General features: G+C 41.0%; 1 protein-coding gene across 9 annotated transcripts in view; it reads right to left on the minus strand.

Moving 5' to 3' along the window:
• Window positions 1–20045, minus strand: part of CFAP20DC (CFAP20 domain containing) — a 255404-nt gene that overhangs the window by 74005 nt on the left and 161354 nt on the right. For 7 of the 9 annotated variants that reach the window (XR_013542793.1, XM_078388811.1, XM_020795358.3 and 4 more), the window contains one exon: window positions 10328–10531. Coding sequence is in view for 7 of the 9 variants with exons in the window: in XM_078388811.1 (XP_078244937.1) it covers window positions 10328–10531 (204 nt within the window). In the remaining 2 variants the exon portion in view is untranslated. Of the gene's footprint in view, window positions 1–5174; window positions 6751–10327; window positions 10532–20045 lie in introns of those variants that run through there. The other 2 variants (XM_072989320.2, XR_013542794.1) reach the window with 2 other exon arrangements.

Below are 20045 nucleotides of genomic sequence, written 5' to 3' on the forward strand. Positions count from 1 at the left end.
ACCCGGTCGCATTTTCAGGGAAACACGGTAGTTACCTTGAATCTGGCACACTTTCTCAGCCTGATTTACTTCACTAATATAAATGGGAGAGGAAAGCCACAGAAGCAACAAAGATGGAGGAGGAATATCACAAGGTGACCACATGAGAAAGAGGATGGGGTTCCTATATTGGTAATAGTTGTACAGATGGATAGATATCATAACAATGATAGTGTTCCACAAGTTGAGTGCTTTTTAATGACAAGAACATCTTTCTTTGGTGGCAGTTCCAGAAGGTGTTGTAAGTCTTCATAGAATTGGTCAATGTCAGCCTCTTCAGCGTGGGTGTTTGGTGCATAAACTTGGATTACTGTGATGTTGAAAGGTCTGCCTTGTATTCGTATTGATATCATTCTATCATTTTTGAGATTGTATCACAGTACAGCTTTTCTCACTCTTTTGTTGACTATGATGGTTACTCCATTCCTTCTACGGGATTCTTGCCCGCAATAGTAGATATGATAATCATCTGAACTGAATTCGCCCATTCCTGTCCAATTTAGTTCACTGACGCCCAGGATGCCAATGTTTATTCTTGCCATCTCCTGTTTGACCACATCCAGCTTACCAAGGTTCATTGATCTTACATTCCAGGTTCCTATGCAGTATTTTTCTTTGCAGCATCGGTCTTTCCTTTCAGTTCCATGCACGTCCGCAGCTGAGCGTCCTTTCGGCTTTGGCCCAACCACTTCATTAGCTCTGCAATTACTTGTACTTGTCCTCTGCTCTTCCTCAGTAGCATGTTGGATGCCTTCTGACCTGAGGGGCTCATCTTCCAGCGTTATAACTTTTAGCCTTATGTTTGTGTTCATGGGGTTTTCTTGGCATAGGTACTGGAGTAGCTTGCCAGTTCCTGTAATCACCCTGATTCAATCCTGCTTGAGTCAGGGTGACAACACAGTTAATTACAATGGGATTTGCTCCACTTATAAAATGGGTGAATTCATGTTTTAAACTGTTTGCATGATGCACAGGATTTTCCCTCTACAGACATTGTCATAAAGGGTGTGGTGTCTGTAGTGCCAGCATTCTCCTCTCTCCACAAAGCCTTTCCACCCTTAAGCCGCTTCCTCTTTTTTTACTTTTAAAGGAGGTCTCAGAGAGGCATATGTGCCAGTGCAGATGCACCAGACATTCTTTGCAGGCAAGCCAGGTAGAACTTCCCTGTCTCAACCAAATACAGTATGTTCTATTGGGATCCTCCCCGCTCAAACTTCATACTTCTACATTTCTGAATAGCTTTTCTATAGAAATAGAAAAATACAGTGGTGCCACAACTTATGGAATTAATCCATATTGGAACGGTGGCTGTAACTCGAAAATTTCGAAGCACCATTTCCCATAGTAATGCATTGAAAACCATTTAATCCATTCCGGCCAAAGGAAAACAAATCACCAAAAAACCAACAACAACCAAACAAACAAACACTGCAAGCCTCTGGGATTGCAAAAAACAAAACAAAACAGCAGCAGAGGCAGCAGGGATGGGAGGCAGAGGGCAGCGGGGGCGGCTTTGGAAGCCCGGGAAGCTGAAAGCCGCCCCGACCTCTACGCTGGGTGCCGGCTTCCTGGGCTTCCAAAGCCACATCCACTGCCCTTTGCCTCCCCTCCCGCTGGCCTCTGCTTCTCATCCCTGTTGCCTCTGCCACTGCAGGAGGCAGCGGGGATGGAAGGCAGATGCCAGTGGGCAGAGGGCAGTGGGGAAGGATTTGGAAGCCCAGGAAGCCAGCACCCGTTGTGGTGGTTGGGGAGTTGTTGGAATCCCGGGAGGCTGACTCTCCCTTTTCCTAACCGTTGGGGTGAAGAAGCAGCCTCTTCACCACCAACAGTTTGAATTTCCTGCCCTTTCCCCCTGCCTTTTTTGTTTTTGTAGGTAGAAGCTCCGGGTGCAAGTCAAAGCAAAATTTTGCGGCCAGAGCTTTTCGTAACTTAAAATTTTCTTAAGTATGGACTGTGCTGTCCTCTGAAGATGCCGGCCACAGAGACTGGCAAAAGGTTAGGAAGAACAACCTTCAGAACATGGCCAAAGAGCCTGAAAAATCCACAACAACCATTAGATCCTGGCCGTGAAAGCCTTCGCGAATACATTCTTGCATGTATTACCTGAAAGTAAGGGAAGGTAGTAACTGATGAGTGATAGGAACTGGGTGATCCCTAATGGAATCATTCTGAACTTTGAATCATGTATTTTGCCAAATTACTGTTCTAACTTTTGACTTGCACCACAACCAGTATGAATGGAGAACTCCTGAATGGGGGCACTGTTTGTGATTTCAGACGTAATGCAAGCTGCAAATTAAACCATAGAAAAGCTGAATAGAAACCATAGAAAACCTTCAGAACATGGCCAAAGAGCCCGAAAAACCCACAACAACCAAAAGCTGAATTGTTCTGATTCAACTCTCCAATGGAGCCACACACTGAGGAGAAAGGAATTAGGGAAATAACACATTAAAAAGTCTGCAGAAAAACTAATTGAAAAGTTGAAGATAGGAGAGAAGATTCCTTCCTTCCTTCCTTCCTTCCTTCCTTCCTTCCTTCCTTCCTTCCTTCCTTCCTTCCTTCCTTCCTTCCTTCCTTCCTTCCTTCCTTCCTTCCTTCCTTCCTTCCTTCCTTCCTTCCTTCCTTCCTTCCTTCCTTCCTTCCTTCCTTCCTTCCTTCCTTCCTTCCTTCCTTCCTTCCTTCCTTCCTTCCTTCCTTCCTTCCTTCCTTCCTTCCTTCCTTCCTTCCTTCCTTCCTTCCTTCCTTCCTTCCTTCCTTCCTTCCTTCCTTCCTTCCTTCCTTCCTTCCTTCCTTCCTTCCTTCCTTCCTTCCTTCCTTCCTTCCTTCCTTCCTTCCTTCCTTCCTTCCTTCCTTCCTTCCTTCCTTCCTTCCTTCCTTCCTTCCTTCCTTCCTTCCTTCCTTCCTTCCTTCCTTCCTTCCTTCCTTCCTTCCTTCCTTCCTTCCTTCCTTCCTTCCTTCCTTCCTTCCTTCCTTCCTTCCTTCCTTCCTTCCTTCCTTCCTTCCTTCCTTCCTTCCTTCCTTCCTTCCTTCCTTCCTTCCTTCCTTCCTTCCTTCCTTCCTTCCTTCCTTCCTTCCTTCCTTCCTTCCTTCCTTCCTTGATACATACATATGTATGAATAGATATATTAATTGTTTATCCAATTCAGTTTGAACAACCTGATAAACTTTCCTTATTCTTTTTGTTTTCTTTTTAGAAACACTGTCATTATTTATGACTAACAGTTTAAAGATGCTTAGCAGAGAGAACAGAGAGTGTAATACGTACTCATGTCAGCTCAGACAAAATAATACCAAGACTTGAATAAGACTTGATAAAGTTTATATGATAACCCTTTTTTACTTATAGTTTTAGAAGAGGTAACTGTGTGTCTGTGCTAGCATACAAGACTAAAAAAAAAGAAAGAAAAATGTTGTGACACCTTAAAATATTTGCTATATTTTAATGTGAGCTTTTATGGACAAGTCCACTACTCCAGACACCTACCTGAGGAAATGGACTTGTCTACAAAAGCTCATATAACAGTTAGTTTTAAGGTGCCACAACATTTTTTTCTTCTTAATTTTTTCTTTTTCTTTTGGCCAGATATATATTTTTATTTGAGAGCTAAATAATATTAACCTCTATTGGGGCCCAAAGACAGTAAGGGGGCAATCTCAGGCATATTGGTCAGTTGGGGATAGTTGTAATTTGGACTAAAATCTAACCAAGTAGCGCTAAGAAGTTACTAGGTTTTTAGGGTGCAGATTCCAAAAGAAGTGCCTTGTAGTTACTTGGAGAGTGTGTAACTCACCAGATAATGGATTGCTCTCTCTCTCTGTGGCATATTCTCCCTTGTGCAACTGATTTTCTAATTAGTGTATGTGGCCACCTCCTCCTACGTCACAGAGGACATGCCCTTGCCCTAAGTCCCTAACCAGACCCTAACCAAGTCCCTATCTGACTCACACATCATTCACTCCCCCTTATATACCTTAGCTCCTCCCTCTGAAGTCCCACCTCCTGTCCTGCTATAGGCAGATGAACTCCAGCCATAGCAATGACAGGCAGGTGACATTATTGCAGCCGTCACATACCTACCCCCTTATAAAGTTGTTTTGCGGGGAAAAGCTAAAGTGCTTTTCATCCCAAAACAACTGCACAACAAACATAACAATACATACCCCAATACAATACATAGCACAACCACATAACATTTTTATGCATAAACATTTCTTTAAATATACTTACTTTCCAAATAAGCAAATGCAAAAGTATACACAGATAATAATGCAATCACAATGACATTTTACAACCTTTTACACTTAATTATAATTTTTAAGAGTCCCTGTTTATTCATCTGTCGTCTTCAGGTCTTCGGGATAAGGCGTCAGCAACACAGTTCATAGTCCCTTTGACAACCTTAACCTTAAAGTCGTAGTCCTGCAAAAGAAGCGCCCACCTCATCAGTTTACTGTTCTGGGCTTTCATAGTCTTTAGCCACATTAGAGGTGAGTAGTCCATGCACCAAATGAAATGTCTCTTCCAGACGTAGGCCTTCACTTTCTGGATCGCGTAAACGATGGCCCAACACTCTTTTCCGATGGTCGACACGTGCTTTTCTTCCTTTCGAAGTTTCTGGATCAGGTAGGACACAGGATGTTGGTCTCCGTTGTCATCACATTGACACAGCACCGCTCCTACCCACTCACAGGTTCTGCTGTTTACAATGGAGATCCCTCAGCTTTGCTGCCCTTGGTCTGTCCCAACAGAGTTCACCTAACTCTGGACACTCTGACCAAATCAGCACAGCCTCCGCTTTGGGCCACTCTCCCTCACAAAATGGACATCACAGAGCTCATAAATCAGTTCTCCCACTCCGAAGCTTAAGTGCCTCTCCACTAGATTTGCTCCCCATGAGTCAAATCCTAGAGAGTTACCCACACTTTCCACTTCAGGTGACCCTAACTGAAATCCTCTTGCTCTGGTCACTTTGGCCAAGGCTTTACTGGACAACTCGTATCCCGCCGCTGGACACCAGTTTTATTGTGGCCACCTCCTCCTACGTCACAGAGGAGCCGCCACTTCACACTCACATACACTTATCACGCTGCCACCAACCACACACATATATCTGACTCCTCAGACAATGGTATGGATTTTAAAAATAAAAATGATTGTTTATTGATACAACATAAGAGATAGTAAATCACAGTATAAACTAAATAAGGCAATCAATATCATAAAGTATCCCCTCATACACTCTCTCTCTCAGACCTTCACTAACACAGTACCTCATAACATGCCCTTGCCCTAAGTCCCTAACCAGACCCTAACCAAGTCCCTATCTGACTCACACATCATTCACTCCCCCTTATATACCTTAGCTCCTCCCTCTGAAGTCCCACCTCCTGTCCTGCTATAGGCAGATGAACTCCAGCCATAGCAATGAAGGCAGGTGACATCATCGCAGCCGTCAGTGTATATCAAGCAATGTGAATTAGAGGTCACCAAAGGATGAGAAATACTTCCCTTAATGATTGTGCAAATAAACAGAATTCTTGCCACCTATTTTAAACATGTTTCACAGGAATTAGATACTTTTCGAATCTTGCTCTTGATTAGAACTCACAAAGGTAATTTAAAGAAATAATCATGATTAATCCAAACTAGAGTAGACTCATTGGAACTAACAGGACTTGCACAGTGATTGGCAAGTTCCACTCATTTTAAGGTGTCTACTGTAGATGAGACTAATATTGGATTTAGTACTAAAGCTGCCACCATTTGCTTCTTTAAAATAACTTTCTGAGTTCTCTACAGGAATAAGCTCTAACTAACACAAACAAACTTACAATAAACATATTGAGGAATTTTATACATAAACATGCAGAAAGAGTTTATCCCATTTAATTCATCCAATGTCTATCTATAATGGTGGTAGAGAATGAAAATAAAATTAAATTGTTCTGTAATACAACTCTACAACTGTCTTTAAACATGATATAACACAATATAAGGCACAATGGCTGAAATCCTGTTGTGCAATTATGCAAACAACATATCTTTTAGTCACAAATTGCCATAATTTAAGCAATCTCCATAGAGATTATCTGTTGCATTCTTAGTCATGGGATTCAGTGTGCAACAGATAATGTCTACAGAATTTTCTTATATTACAGAAATTTGCATTTAAAAGTTACACTTTTTGTGTCACTGTACATCAGGATTTCAGCCAATAATTAGTCGATTGCAGCAAAACCAACAGCAGCATTATGCAGACTTAACATACTTTATTTGGCATATGATTTTGTAGGCTGCATGTGATGAAGTCTCCTATAGGTCTTAAAAAGCTTATCACATATAAAATGTGTTAGTCTTTAAGGTGTCAGTAGACTGTTTAAAAAGTAACTTTACACACCAATTTTCCTCTCTATTTTTAAAGTCTCAGCAATCAAGAAAGTAATTTTAAAAAAATCATGACATAATTTGTAATCTGTCACTTCTAGACCTGACAACTGTCAAGAGTATCATGAGGCATCTTCTGAAATGCAAGTCTTCTTTTCAAATCATATTTATTTACTTATTTCATTTTATTTATTTGCACGCCACCTTTCTCCCTGCAGCTTAAATTGCTGCAGGTTAAATCACTGGGCTGTCGTTCGAAAGGTCGGCATTTTGAATCCGCCTGACGGTGTGAGCTCCCGTTGCTTGTCCCAGCTCCTGCCAATCTGAAATGCCAGTAGATGAATTAGTACCACCTTGATGGGACATTAATAGTGTTCCATGTCTATTCATGCCAGCCACATGACCACAGAAATTGTCTACAGACAAACACCAGTTCTTTGACTTACAAATGGGGATGACCACTGGCCCCTAGAGTCGGACACAACTGGACTCAATTATCAAGAGGAACCTTTACCTCTTTACCTTTCTCCCCACAGGGGACTTAAGGCAGTTCACAGTTGATTAAACTACATAATAATGAGCATTAAAAAAACCCATAAGATACAGCATTTAAAAAAATGAGCATGTGACCATTTATAAAACTAGAAGTAAAGATACTTCTAAAACACTTTAACAACATTAAAAAAAATCTCCAAATCAGTGGTTCCCAACCTTTTTTCAAGTTGCACTCCCCTTTTATAATACCCAAGTAACCTGCAAGCCCGCCCGCCATATTTGCATAAAAAGTCATTTTTAATAGCATAAAGTCATCCCTTTCCAGAAAGTAAAGGCTTATTTCCCCCGCCCCCAAAAGGGACTGTTTCTCATACATACACATTCATGCTAACTTTAATATCCAGCTCCAAAAGGTCAAGAAAGAAATTACTTAACATAGGGCTACTCATATATAAGGAGACCCAGAACCCTCCAGAAAAAAACTTTGTGACTCCCTTGTGAGTCATGGCCCCCAGGTTGTGAAACACTGCTCTAAATCTTAAAAGCCTGCCTGAAAAAGATGGTCTTTGCTTGACGATGGCAGAGTTTACGCCAGTCAAATCTGATCTGTTTAATTTTTCTTGTGCTGCCAGACGATCAGATCTCAAAAATATAAATTAAGAGTGGGAGCCTGTACTCCTTGCTATGCCAGAGAAGCTGAAGGAGGTTTTTTTAGAAGCTAACATAACATAGCCTGAATAGTCTGCTAGGTCTGTATGCACCTATCTCTCTGTGTGTGAGCAAGTGAAATTATGCCTGGCAGCTCCAGACTGCTCAAGTAATAATGTTTTTTCCAAGTTCCTTTCACATACAGATAATGTCAAATAAGGCTTATTGAAAACATCAACTATGGTTAACTACAGATGCTCTTAATGCCTTTAAAGATAGATAGAGTAGCATTCTTTCGATACAAAATCATCAAGTCTCCCATACTCTATACACCAAATCTGGTTATCTTGTCTACTGCATTCTAATTTTTGCAACAGTGATCTCTCACTTGTTTTTAACCTTTAAATAAGCCCTAGGATCTAGGACTTAATTGGAGACTGCTGCTCACACCCATCTACCTCACATTCAGCTCAATCAATATTTGACACCTTTAGGATCTCCTGTTTCTATTGTTGATTGGAGAAGGCCTACTTGTAACCACAGATATACTGATCCAGATCTCCACTCTGTTTCTATTATATATATACTTAAATCATAAAATAATTGTGTTGGAAGGGATCTATAAGGCCACTGAGGCTCAATGCAGGGGGTTGGACTTGAAGCACGACTACAGAACCAAATAACCAATAATGCAGTGTCAGTATTTCTCATATTTGTTCATCTTTCAATGTGATACATGCTGTCTTTTGCCACCAGGAACCCATAACATTCTACATAGGACAAAAAGGCAAGTCACTATGCAAAATAGGCCATAACATCAGAAAGAGTAATATTAATTAAATACTAAGAGTGGTCATACCGACCAGATAGGCGGGATATAAACAGAATGAATAAATAAAGTAAATAAAATAAATAACAGTCTTCCATGACATTTGTCTTTAAATGCAAGGTAGCCCAAGAAAAACATCCAATACAGGGTGTCAAAGGAAAAGAGCTGAACAAGAATATATTTAAAAGTTCAACTCCATCTTCTGGGGCTTGCACAGGGACAAAATATTTATAATCTCATTACATATATTAATTAGCGGACCTATGCAAGCTTGTATGCTTTGCTGTCCAACATTTGTTTGTTTTGTGACAACCATTCACAACTGTTCAAATTTCTCTGCCTGTACTTTTTTGCAATTCAGTTCTCTTTGGCCCTTCTGGTTTCAATCTCGCAGAGAATAGCAGAGGTCTAGAGGCAAAAGTCATCTCTTAAACCTAGATAAACACTTTTCATCACCATATGTGTTGTTCTCCTAATCTACGCTTAGATATATTACATAACTACTGAACAACCCTTATTACTAAGAATGTAGCTACAATGACTTCATCACCATGCAGACACTATACTTTTACATTTCTATTACATTTCACATGTCTATCCTCTCACTTGTGTATAAATGTGTCCCTAATAAGTGTCACACCTAATGAAGTGAGCTGTACTCCACAAAATATTATGCCAAATAACACTACTCTCTTTGAAGTATCACAAATCTCTATGCTGTTTTTTAGAAACAAATTCGCCATAGAAGGATTCTGAGTATGTTTGGAATCCTGCTGAAACCTAGATGGGCATTACTGAGTTCTAGTTTATTACCTGTATTTCCCATGTATAAGACTTTTCTAATCCAAAATTAAGAGATCTAAGTGGGGCTTAGCAAGCGTAGGGAGAAAGGGATAAAAATGCTGCAGAATCACTTTGATCCCTGCTATCCCCTCCACTTGTTTTTGTTCTCTCCTCAGCTTACTTCCGTGTATAAGATGACCCTCAATTTTTAATCTAAAGATTTTAGACAAAAGTATAGTCTTATACACGGAAAAATACAGTAATAATTGGCTTGAGAGTTTACTCATGCACATATGACAATAGGTAGAGGCCACGATCTCCACATGGCCCCTGCTTGTTTCACCAGACTAAGAGCTCACATTACGTGTCTTTCAGCTGCCACGAGTTGATTACATCAACATTATCTATTATTAATGAATGAGGCCCAGGCCATATGTCATTTTTAAATGAACCAAATAGAAATTGTTTATTGTTACAGATGTAGATATTTCAAGCAATGTTTTTAACTTTTAACAAAGATCTTCCTTCATCCACTCTCAACCACCACTCTCCTGCCCAAATTCCAAAACTCTCTCTAGACTCTCAATTTCCTCAACTCACTCCCTATCTAAACTCCTCCTCCTCCTTCTGAGTCTCTTATATCTCATGACTCTGCCCCTCCAGCACTCCCATTGGTCTATGCAGATAGCACAGGAATATTCAGGACTAGGGCAGACACCACAGTACACATAATCTCAAAGGCAGAGTTGTGAGAGAACACAAAGTTATGAAGAAAGCATTTGAGCAAGTTTAGTATTATTTATAGCATGATTCCCTTTGTGGTGTAGTGGATAAAGTGACAGATGAAGACTCAGATGAACAGGGTTCAAATCCCTGCTTGGTCATGCAAACTCACGGGGATAGGGAGTGGAACTGGTAAAACCACTCCTTATGTATGTCACTCACCTTGAAAGTCCTATTAGGGTTGCTAAAAGTCACTTCTGACTTGATGGCACAGAACACACACACACACACAGCTTTTCAGGCCATAAAATATTTAGGAGCATTTTTAAAGAACTTGAAAACAAGTCTTTAAATGAGCTCAGAATAGTTAAAAAGTTAATCAGGAAACTACCCAGCCACACAGAAAGTATACTGAAGCTTACCTCTGGGAGACATGAATTCCAGGTTGTTGCATCATCACTGCTTGTACTGATACTGATGTTACAATTGTCAATCTGAGATGCACTTAATCCATGAGATGGCCCATTATCTTCCAGTTCTTCATTGTGCTGCCTTTTCATACTGGCCAACATTTGATATTCAGAAGCAGTCATGTTGCTTGCTTGGTAGTTTCTCCAGTCATATTCCTAGGAATTACAATGAAATGCAATATGGGGGATAGTGAAGAAGAACATAGAAAACTTATATGTACCCCTTTCTAAAATAGCTGGAAAGATGTGATATTTCTTACATGGAAAAGCCTAGTGACTATGTATGCCTGCTTCAGCTATGGACTGTTATTGTTCCTATACGAGTGATGGTGAATCTTTCTGAGCCCGAGTGCCCAAATAGCAACACAAAATCAACTTATTTATTTCAAAGTGTCAATAGTGCAATTAAAACCCGAATGCTGAGGTTTTAGTTTAGAAAAAACAACTGCACCTTCACTGCAAGGGTTAAATGCTTGTCTCTCTCTCTCTCTCTCTCTCTCCCCCCCCCCCCCCAAATGGGCAGTATTAACAAATAAATACTTACTGATCTTCCAATCCCCCATTGGGCTAGAATGGTCGCCACTGCACCCCTCCGCTGGACCACTGCACCAGCAGAGGGGAGTGCTGAAATCCAGGACTGGAGGATGGGTAAGTATTTCTCTATGGCGACTTATGGCTCGTGTGCCCACAGAGAGGACTCTGTGTGCCAGCTGTGGTGCGCGTGCCATAGGTTCGCCATCACTGTCCTATACCTTCCCTTCCCTATCTCTGTATCACAGTTTGCAAGTGGGTTGCAATATTATACAAGTCCGCACAAGCTTTGTATGTGAAACCAAAACAATAACCTCAACCCCAGTATAATGATTGCTTTTAATCTTTAAGTGAGGCAGTGGAAGACAGGCGGGCCTGGCATGCTCTGGTCCATGGGGTCACGAAGAGTCGAACACAACTAAACGACTAAACAACAACAATACCCTTACATATTTTATAGTTCATTAAAAAAACATTCTCTAATCAGTGTTTTACCTTCACATTAAAAAAACTGTGAATACTTCTGTAAGTATTACAACTGCTTCAACAAATTCCACATTAATAGGTGTGTTATGTAAACATTTGCATCAATGCTCCTAATAATGGCGATAAAATATACATATATGTAGTTAAAATGCACAAAAGCAAAGCAAAACTATAAAGAGGCTGACATAAAGCTGCCCCTCCCCCTGTATTCAACTGACATTTTACTGTCGATAGAACTGTAAACGCCATAAAACACTGCTTAGCCCATTCCCTAAATCAATGCAGGAGGATGGTCAACAGTGACAAAAGACAGTGAATGATCAAATAAAATTAACAGAGGTACACACCCTCTTTTTCTTTCTCTCAATGTCATTGAAAGCATGCCCAAGGGGCAATTTCATTTCACTATAAGGCCATAATCCAAAATGGAACGATCGTAGTATCCTGCAAAAATACTTGTATTGACTTGTTACCTTGCCCATGATTTATTGTTTATTTAAAATATTTATAGCCCACATTACTCCTCAAGTGGACCCAAAAGAGAGGTGATCATCACACATGCTAGAAAGAAATGTATTCTAGTGATGAAGATGGGAATACTTGTTAATCCCTAGGATGTCCTGTTAAATCAACAATACAAGCAAAGATGGACGAGTAGTCTGACTGAAGAAACTCTACAACATGGGGTGGGGGGCAGAGAGAGAACATCTTATGCTCATAAACTATACAGGGAAAGAAAACATACATTGGCTGCAGTCCTGTCGGTTAGTTATGCAAAAAGTTTACATTTAGAGCAAAGTTAAGAAATCTCTGTAGGAATTATGTGTTATGTGCAAAGTTGGAACACTCAATATGTAACAAATGCCTCTGGAGGATGATTTATTATTATTATTATTATTATTATTATTATTATTATTATTATTATTATTATTATTATTATTATTATTATTATTAAACAAACAAACACACAAGAATCAAAGGAACACAAATTCCGGGGGCAGGAAAAGAAAAACAAGACAAAACAAAACATAAACATAGGGAAGTGTTTACAATAATACAATATCTAATATAATCTTGACTCCATGGCTGTGTTACAATACTAAAATCCATAACATATACAGTTGTGCCTCGCACAACGGGCGCCTCGTAGAGCGATGAATTCGCAAATGCGATCGCAAAACGGTGCCCGTATAGGCGGGAAATTGCAGAACGAAGGTTGGTAAGCTGCTCGCTTACCGACCTTCGCTTTGCGACCCGCCGATCAGCTGTTCCGCGGCTTCAAAATGGCCGCCGGAACAGCCGAAAGGAACAGCGCAACCATTTCAGGGCTTCCGGCAGCGTTTTCGCGCGCTCCCCTTGCTTACCAAGGGCGCGAAAATGCTGCACCCCGGGCCCTTTCGGCTGTTCCGGCGGCCATTTTGGACCCGCCGGACAGCTGATGGCAGCCATTTTGGCGCCCTCGTTGTGCGAGGGGAGGGCGCGAAAATGGTTGCCAGCCCCTGGGAAACATCGCACAACGGTAAGTATTCTATGGCATTGGAACGCATTAAACGCTGTTTAACGTGTTCCAATGCCTTTTTCTGTTCCGTAGTGCGATGTTTCCCACAGCGAAGGTTAATCCGGAACGGATTAACCTCGCTGTGCGGGACACCACTGTATTATATTCTCTACTTATGTTTGTTTCCGGGCCCAATTATAAAACATTTTCCAGCTTTCTTTAATTTATATTCTCAGGTTCTCAAGTAATGTCTCTGACAAACTGTCTAGTTCTGCAATATCTAATAATTTTTTAAACAGCTCCTCTGTCTTTGGCTTTTTCTGATTTTTCCATTTTTGGGCTCAGATCAGCCTTGCAGCTGTAAATACAGTGGTGCCCCGCATAGCGACGTTAATCCGTTCCGGATTAATCGTCGCTATCCGGAAACATCGCTATACGGATGGAAAAACCCCAGAGGAACGCATTAAACTTCATTCAATGCGTTCCTATGGGGCCCAAATTCACCGTTCAGCAAAGACCCTCCATAGCTCCGCCATTTTCGCCACCTCGGTAAGCGATGGGCAGCTTCGGAGCTCTCTGAAGCCAAAAAGGCAGTGAGAAAACGCGGGAAGTTCGAACTTCTCGCACTTCTCCCTGCCTTTTTGGTTTCGTAAGCAAGCCGGCGGCCAGGGAGAAATCGTCTCCGTCCTTGCAAGCAACGCTGGGTCCTCCTCGCACCGGCTGAGCTCAGCCCAGCGCGAGGAGGACCCAGCGTTGCTTGCAAGGAGGGAGACGAATCCTCCCTGGCCGGCGCTCCCCCGTGGCTGCTCTGAAGCGCTGGCCGGCATTTTCGGGGCAGGCGTGTCGGAGCGGCCGCGGGAGAGCCCTCTCCTGTGGCTGCTCCGACGCGCCCACCAGAAAATGCCGGCCAGCCAGCACTTCAGAGCAGCCGTGGGAGAGACCTCGCCTGCGGCCACTCTGACGTGCCTACCCCGAAAATGCCGGCCAGCCGGCGCTTGAAAAACTGCGGGAGAGACCTCGCCCGTGGCTGATTCGACGCGCCCGCCGGGGGCCTATGGGGAAAAATCACAAAGCGATTTCCCCCCATAGGAAACATTGCAATGCGATCGCTTTTGTGATCGCAAAAGACGAATCGCTATGCGGATTCGCCGTTAAACAGGGCGCTCGTTATGCGAGGCACCACTGTATGTGTAACAACATATATTAAATTTTTTATCAACAATTTCTGGCATTATATTCAGCAAAAATATTTCTGGTTTATAAGCTATTTTCTGTTGTATAATTTCTTGTGTAATATCTTTTATCTGTCTCCAAAATCTTTTTTCTCTATGGCATGTCCACCACATATGAAAAAAAGTCCCAGGTTGCTGAGAACACTTCCAATATAAGTTGCTAACCCCTCCAACGTCATTTTTGCCAGTTTAACAGGTGTGAAATGCTATCTATAAAACATCTTTAAAACATTTTCTCTCAAGTTTACTGGTTTAATCCATCTAAAGTTGTCATTTCACATTCGAGTCCAATAATCTATATATTGTAACCATATTTTGTGCCAAAATCATCACTGCTTTTATCCTTTCATCTTCTAAATTATATTTTTACTAAAAATATACTTTTTTGTATAATCTTACCACTAGTATAAATCCATAACTTATCCATCTGAAACTTTCCCTCATAAAAACCATTTTTTTTCAACCTTGATTCTAATTTTAGCATCACCCACCACTTCCTTCAGCTCCTGTACATTTTTTAATTGTTGCTCATTATTTAAGAGCTCTTTATACGTATGTCTCCATTCTTTCGAAATTAAAGAATGTTGTGTAAAAGCTTCCAAAGGTGTTACCCATATAGGAATTTTTTTAGACATTTGCCCCTGAAATTTTTGCCAGACCTGATACAATGCTTTTCTTATAATATTGTCCGAAAAAGGTTTTTGGTCTTTGCCCTTGCCATACCATATATATGCATGCCATCCTAATCTTAAGTCATGTCTTTCCAATTTTATGTTTGGTCCTCCAAAGTAATCCATTCCTTCATCTAGTTCAAGCCACAGGCCTTATAATATAGTAGACAATTTCTTAACTTATGGCAATTCAGTGCTAAAAGTTATGCTGTTTGACTCCCAATGCAATTTCCTCATAACAGGAGTCTGCCCTATCATGAATTCACCCAGATGACAAATGTCTTCATTTAATCGACACCTTGTATTTTTATTCTCATGAAAGTAAAAACAATTAACATTATATAAATGATACTGTATATCCAATTTAGCTAGACAGAATTAAGGATCTTGTGACCATTCATTCAAAATACCAGGTGGACTAAAATCCAGTTATCTTCCACAGCACCCAATTATTGAAATTATCCCCCTCCCTTTTTGCATTAAACCTCACTGCATATTAAGTTTCAACACTGTTGTAGTCTTTCAATATGCTGACAATTTTTAATGTTGTCTGATACCATTAGATTGAAATACACTGGTGCCTCGACTTACAAACGTCCCAACTTACAACCAATTTGAGTTATGACCAGCTCCGGACGCAAAATTTTGCTTTGACTTGTGACTGGAGCTTCGAGTTACGATCGGGAAAAAGGCGGGGAAAAAGGAGGGGAATTCAAACTGCTAACCATTGGTGGCGAAGAGGTTGCTTCTTTGTAGCTCTTTTGCCCCAGCAGTTAGAGAGTGTGCGTTCAGAAGAGGCTTCGGACTGCCTGGTAAGGTGTTACTTTCTGCTTCTTGAAAACTGCCCGTTCTGGGTGGATTTTGCAGTATGGTTTTGGGCTGGGGGGTTATATTTCTGTGCTATGATGGGTCTTGCAGTCTTTGTTTTTTTGGGTTTTTCCTCCTCATTTCCGATGGGTCTTGTAGGGTTTGTTTGCTTTTTGGTTCTCTTCCCTCCCATTTCTGATGGGTCCTGCAGGGTTTGTTTGCTTTTTGGTTCTCTCCCCCCCCCATTTCCGATGGCTCTTGTAGGGTTTGTTTGCTTTTTAGTTCTCTCCCCCCCCCATTTCCGATGGGTCTTGCAGGGTTTGTTTGCTTTTTGGTCCTCCCCCCCCCCATTTCAATGGGTCTTACAGGGTTAATCGGATTAATTGTGTTTCCGATGGGTCTTGAAGTGGGGTGTCTTTTTTTGGTGATTTTTTTCTAGCTGGAACAGATTAATCGAGTCTCAGTGTATTCCTATGGGAAATGATGCTTCGACTTATAGCCATCTTGAGTTATGACCATCTTCTGGAATGGATTACGTTCATAAATTGAGGTACCACTAAACAAATTAAAGACAGCATTCTGTTATGTTAATGTAGGGAGAGAATCCATGACTGCCTCCTTAGAGTTCCTTTCATATTTCTGGAATCTGCAGAAGTATTACTCAGGCTGGGCTTCCCCATCCCTTCTCCACCCTCACCCAAAGTACAGTATTGAGGGAGCTACAGCCAGTGGCCAAAGGAGCTGTGAGTTGAAGAAGCTTGGGAGCCATTGCCCAAACCTGCAGAAGCCTTGAAAGGAAGGGCTAAGCTCATGCCTGAAAACAACAACAACCAACATATCCAATTAACAGTATTATTAGCAAAGTTGAAAACAATATAATATTGTGTGCTATTACATCAACCCCTGCTGCACATATTCGTCATGAGGTACAGACGTACAAACAATCAGAATTCTATGGAATGACTGTTAATCCACTTCACAGGATGCAATGATACTGAAAGGCGAAATGCATGTAAGATGATCCTGTGGTATTTTTAATTATTAGAAGTGGCATTGGGAGTCAGGAATTTCAAACAAGGAACAGTGGCTGGAGGGCATTTTCACTCTTTCTTGCCCCAGTTTCTTTATCTGAAGTCAAGCTCCTACAGCTGTTCTCCTTCATGGGATTTAAAACCCGTGTCTGAACCCACATTAAGAAAACCATTTTCTAGCTGGAACAGATTAATCGAGTCTCAGTGTATTCCTATGGGAAATGATGCTTCGACTTATAGCCATCTTGAGTTATGACCATCTTCTGGAATGGATTACGTTCATAAATTGAGGTACCACTAAACAAATTAAAGACAGCATTCTGTTATGTTAATGTAGGGAGAGAATCCATGACTGCCTCCTTAGAGTTCCTTTCATATTTCTGGAATCTGCAGAAGTATTACTCAGGCTGGGCTTCCCCATCCCTTCTCCACCCTCACCCAAAGTACAGTATTGAGGGAGCTACAGCCAGTGGCCAAAGGAGCTGTGAGTTGAAGAAGCTTGGGAGCCATTGCCCAAACCTGCAGAAGCCTTGAAAGGAAGGGCTAAGCTCATGCCTGAAAACAACAACAACCAACATATCCAATTAACAGTATTATTAGCAAAGTTGAAAACAATATAATATTGTGTGCTATTACATCAACCCCTGCTGCACATATTCGTCATGAGGTACAGACGTACAAACAATCAGAATTCTATGGAATGACTGTTAATCCACTTCACAGGATGCAATGATACTGAAAGGCGAAATGCATGTAAGATGATCCTGTGGTATTTTTAATTATTAGAAGTGGCATTGGGAGTCAGGAATTTCAAACAAGGAACAGTGGCTGGAGGGCATTTTCACTCTTTCTTGCCCCAGTTTCTTTATCTGAAGTCAAGCTCCTACAGCTGTTCTCCTTCATGGGATTTAAAACCCGTGTCTGAACCCACATTAAGAAAACCATTTTCTCTGCTTTTCTGAGAAGAAAACTGTTATTGCTCCATATTCCAAGAGAGGTTATTACAAGGAATAGGGGAGAATATTTTCTTATAGTACAATACATAAGACACTTTATAAAAAAATGCAGCAACAACAGCAACAATACTAACACCAATCACATGTCTAGCTAGAATTACAATCATTACCACCTGGGGTATGCTGGGATGTATTGTTCATTTAACATACTGAGTACAGTATGATACATGTATGCGTGCATACCTCTACTGTAATGGAGAACAGCAAGCTCTCCAATAACTGCAAGCTCAATTGGGCTCCAATCTGTACACAGAAACTATACAACTAGTGGCTATCCTATTTGCTTCCATGCTTAAAAAAAGCCTTGCTTTGATGATCCTACATTAAAATGGATTAAGGAGCTCATGCTCCTACTGAATTTCACTGTATGTCAGAGTGCCCTCTATAAGCGCCAAGTACTCAAGGGAGCCCCAAGAAGAGAGCTTTTGAACCAGCATAAAAACCTCCTCAAAATAAAGTACAACACAAGTCTATGTTGCAGTTAGCAATCTATTTTTAAAGTCCTGGGCTTTGCCCAATATCTCATGATGGAGTGGGAAATCCGTTCCCTTTCCAGTAGTTCCGGCCCCCATCAGGACACATAAATAATCACGCCATCATGTTGAACTTCACAAGTCCAAATTATATTCCCCTCCCATATCACAGCTTATTAGCACTGAAAACTAGTTGTTATTTCCTGGCAGTTCAATCTTGAAAAAGGCTTTTAAAATAAACTTGCTGCCCCCCGCAGATGCTTGAAGAACAACTATTCAATCAACAGCTTTCAAAATGTGCCAAGTTTTCCAGGAGATTTTTTGTTGTTGTTATAACTCATTTATTCCTTGGATTTCAATGATATGCTGAACATTCTAGATACTTCAACGTGTTTAGAAAGACCAGGTCTCCCCTGGGCACCCTTGAAAAACATGCCTTTCAGGTTGAAGCGTTTGGCTATGCAATTCATTTATTTTTAACTGATGTGTACTTAAATGCTTCTCAGTTTTCAATGACAGACATTTGACAGTTTAAGTATGCCTAGTCCATTTGCCCAAACCTGACAGTCAATTATGAAAGTTCTTTCAGATTCCCCCTCACTTCTCCTCCAGTTCCAGAAAGCTCACCATCCCACACTGGGACTGGATTGCAATGTTCTTTGACGCATATTAGACCCAATAATTAGTGTTCCTTTTTTTTATTTTGTTAGAAAGAAGTAGGTTGAAAGGACTGCAGGATGGGAGGGCAATTTAGAAATTCCTCCTGTGTTCTCTATTCTGTAAGGGTCCAAAAGTTCTGCTCCTACTGTGAGCCTCTTTGATCATAAATAGCAATGTGCACTAAAATCTTTTAATCACAATATAATTTAAACAATGGAGGGAATATAATGGTTTGAAAGGAAGAAAATGTCTGTTATAGTTTGGCCAAGGTTCAGTCTACTGTGATCTGAAGTGGCCAATGAATAATTGCCACACTGATTTGTGAGGAAAGAAGCCAAGAGAGTGGTATATCACTCAGGGGAAGCATTTGGTTTTTAATTAATTACACTGCTTATAGCCCTATGCTTTAATTTTTTTTTACAAGAGGGTACCTTAGAAAAGCAGATTTGCCTATTGTAGAAGACCAGGCTTGAATTAAGTGGGTAACTACTTTTTTCTGTACATTCTGGATAGATTAGAAATACAGTTCTGACTTAACAAAGCAACCAACAGTTTTGTATATTTCTTACCCTCAAAATATCAGAAAATTTGAGCGTTTGCTGCTGGCAGAATATCAGAATACAGTGGGGTCTTGACTTGAGAACTTAATCCGTATTGGAAGGCGGTTCTCAAGTCAAAAAGTTCTCAGGTCAAATCTGCATTTCCCATAGGAATGCATTGAAAACCATTTGATCCGTATCTGCTCTTTTCCATCCATAGAAACTAATGGGAAGCTGCTATTCTGCCTTCGACCACTAGAGGGGGATATTTTGTTTCTTTTTTTCTTAGGTCAAGAAAGGTTCAGGGAAGGCAGGGAAAATACAGTCCAGGCAGTACAGTACCAGGCAGTCCGAAGACTGTCTCCCAATCCACTCTCTAAACGCTGGGAGGAGTGAGGAAGCAGACAGGCACCCTTTTCACTGGCCAACAGTTAACTGAAAGTTCAAATTTTGCACTTTCCCTGCCTCCCACGTGGTTTTTTTTTTCAGTTCTTAACTCAAATCTAAGTACTTAAGTCAAGTCAATATTTTCCTATGAGAGTGGTTCTTAAGTCAAAATGTTCTTAACTCGAGCCGTTCTTAAGTCAAGACCCCACTGTAAATACATGCATTAACTGTGTGCAACTCAACGTTCACTGTGCTCGAATGTGTTTTTCTTCAGGATCTACTTCTGTTTCAGAGGGCCAAACCAACTGAAAAAAGTGTTGAAAGTACTGTACATCTATA

Source organism: Pogona vitticeps, chromosome 2 (genome assembly GCF_051106095.1).
Source record: "Pogona vitticeps strain Pit_001003342236 chromosome 2, PviZW2.1, whole genome shotgun sequence".
Taxonomy (NCBI): domain Eukaryota; kingdom Metazoa; phylum Chordata; class Lepidosauria; order Squamata; family Agamidae; genus Pogona; species Pogona vitticeps.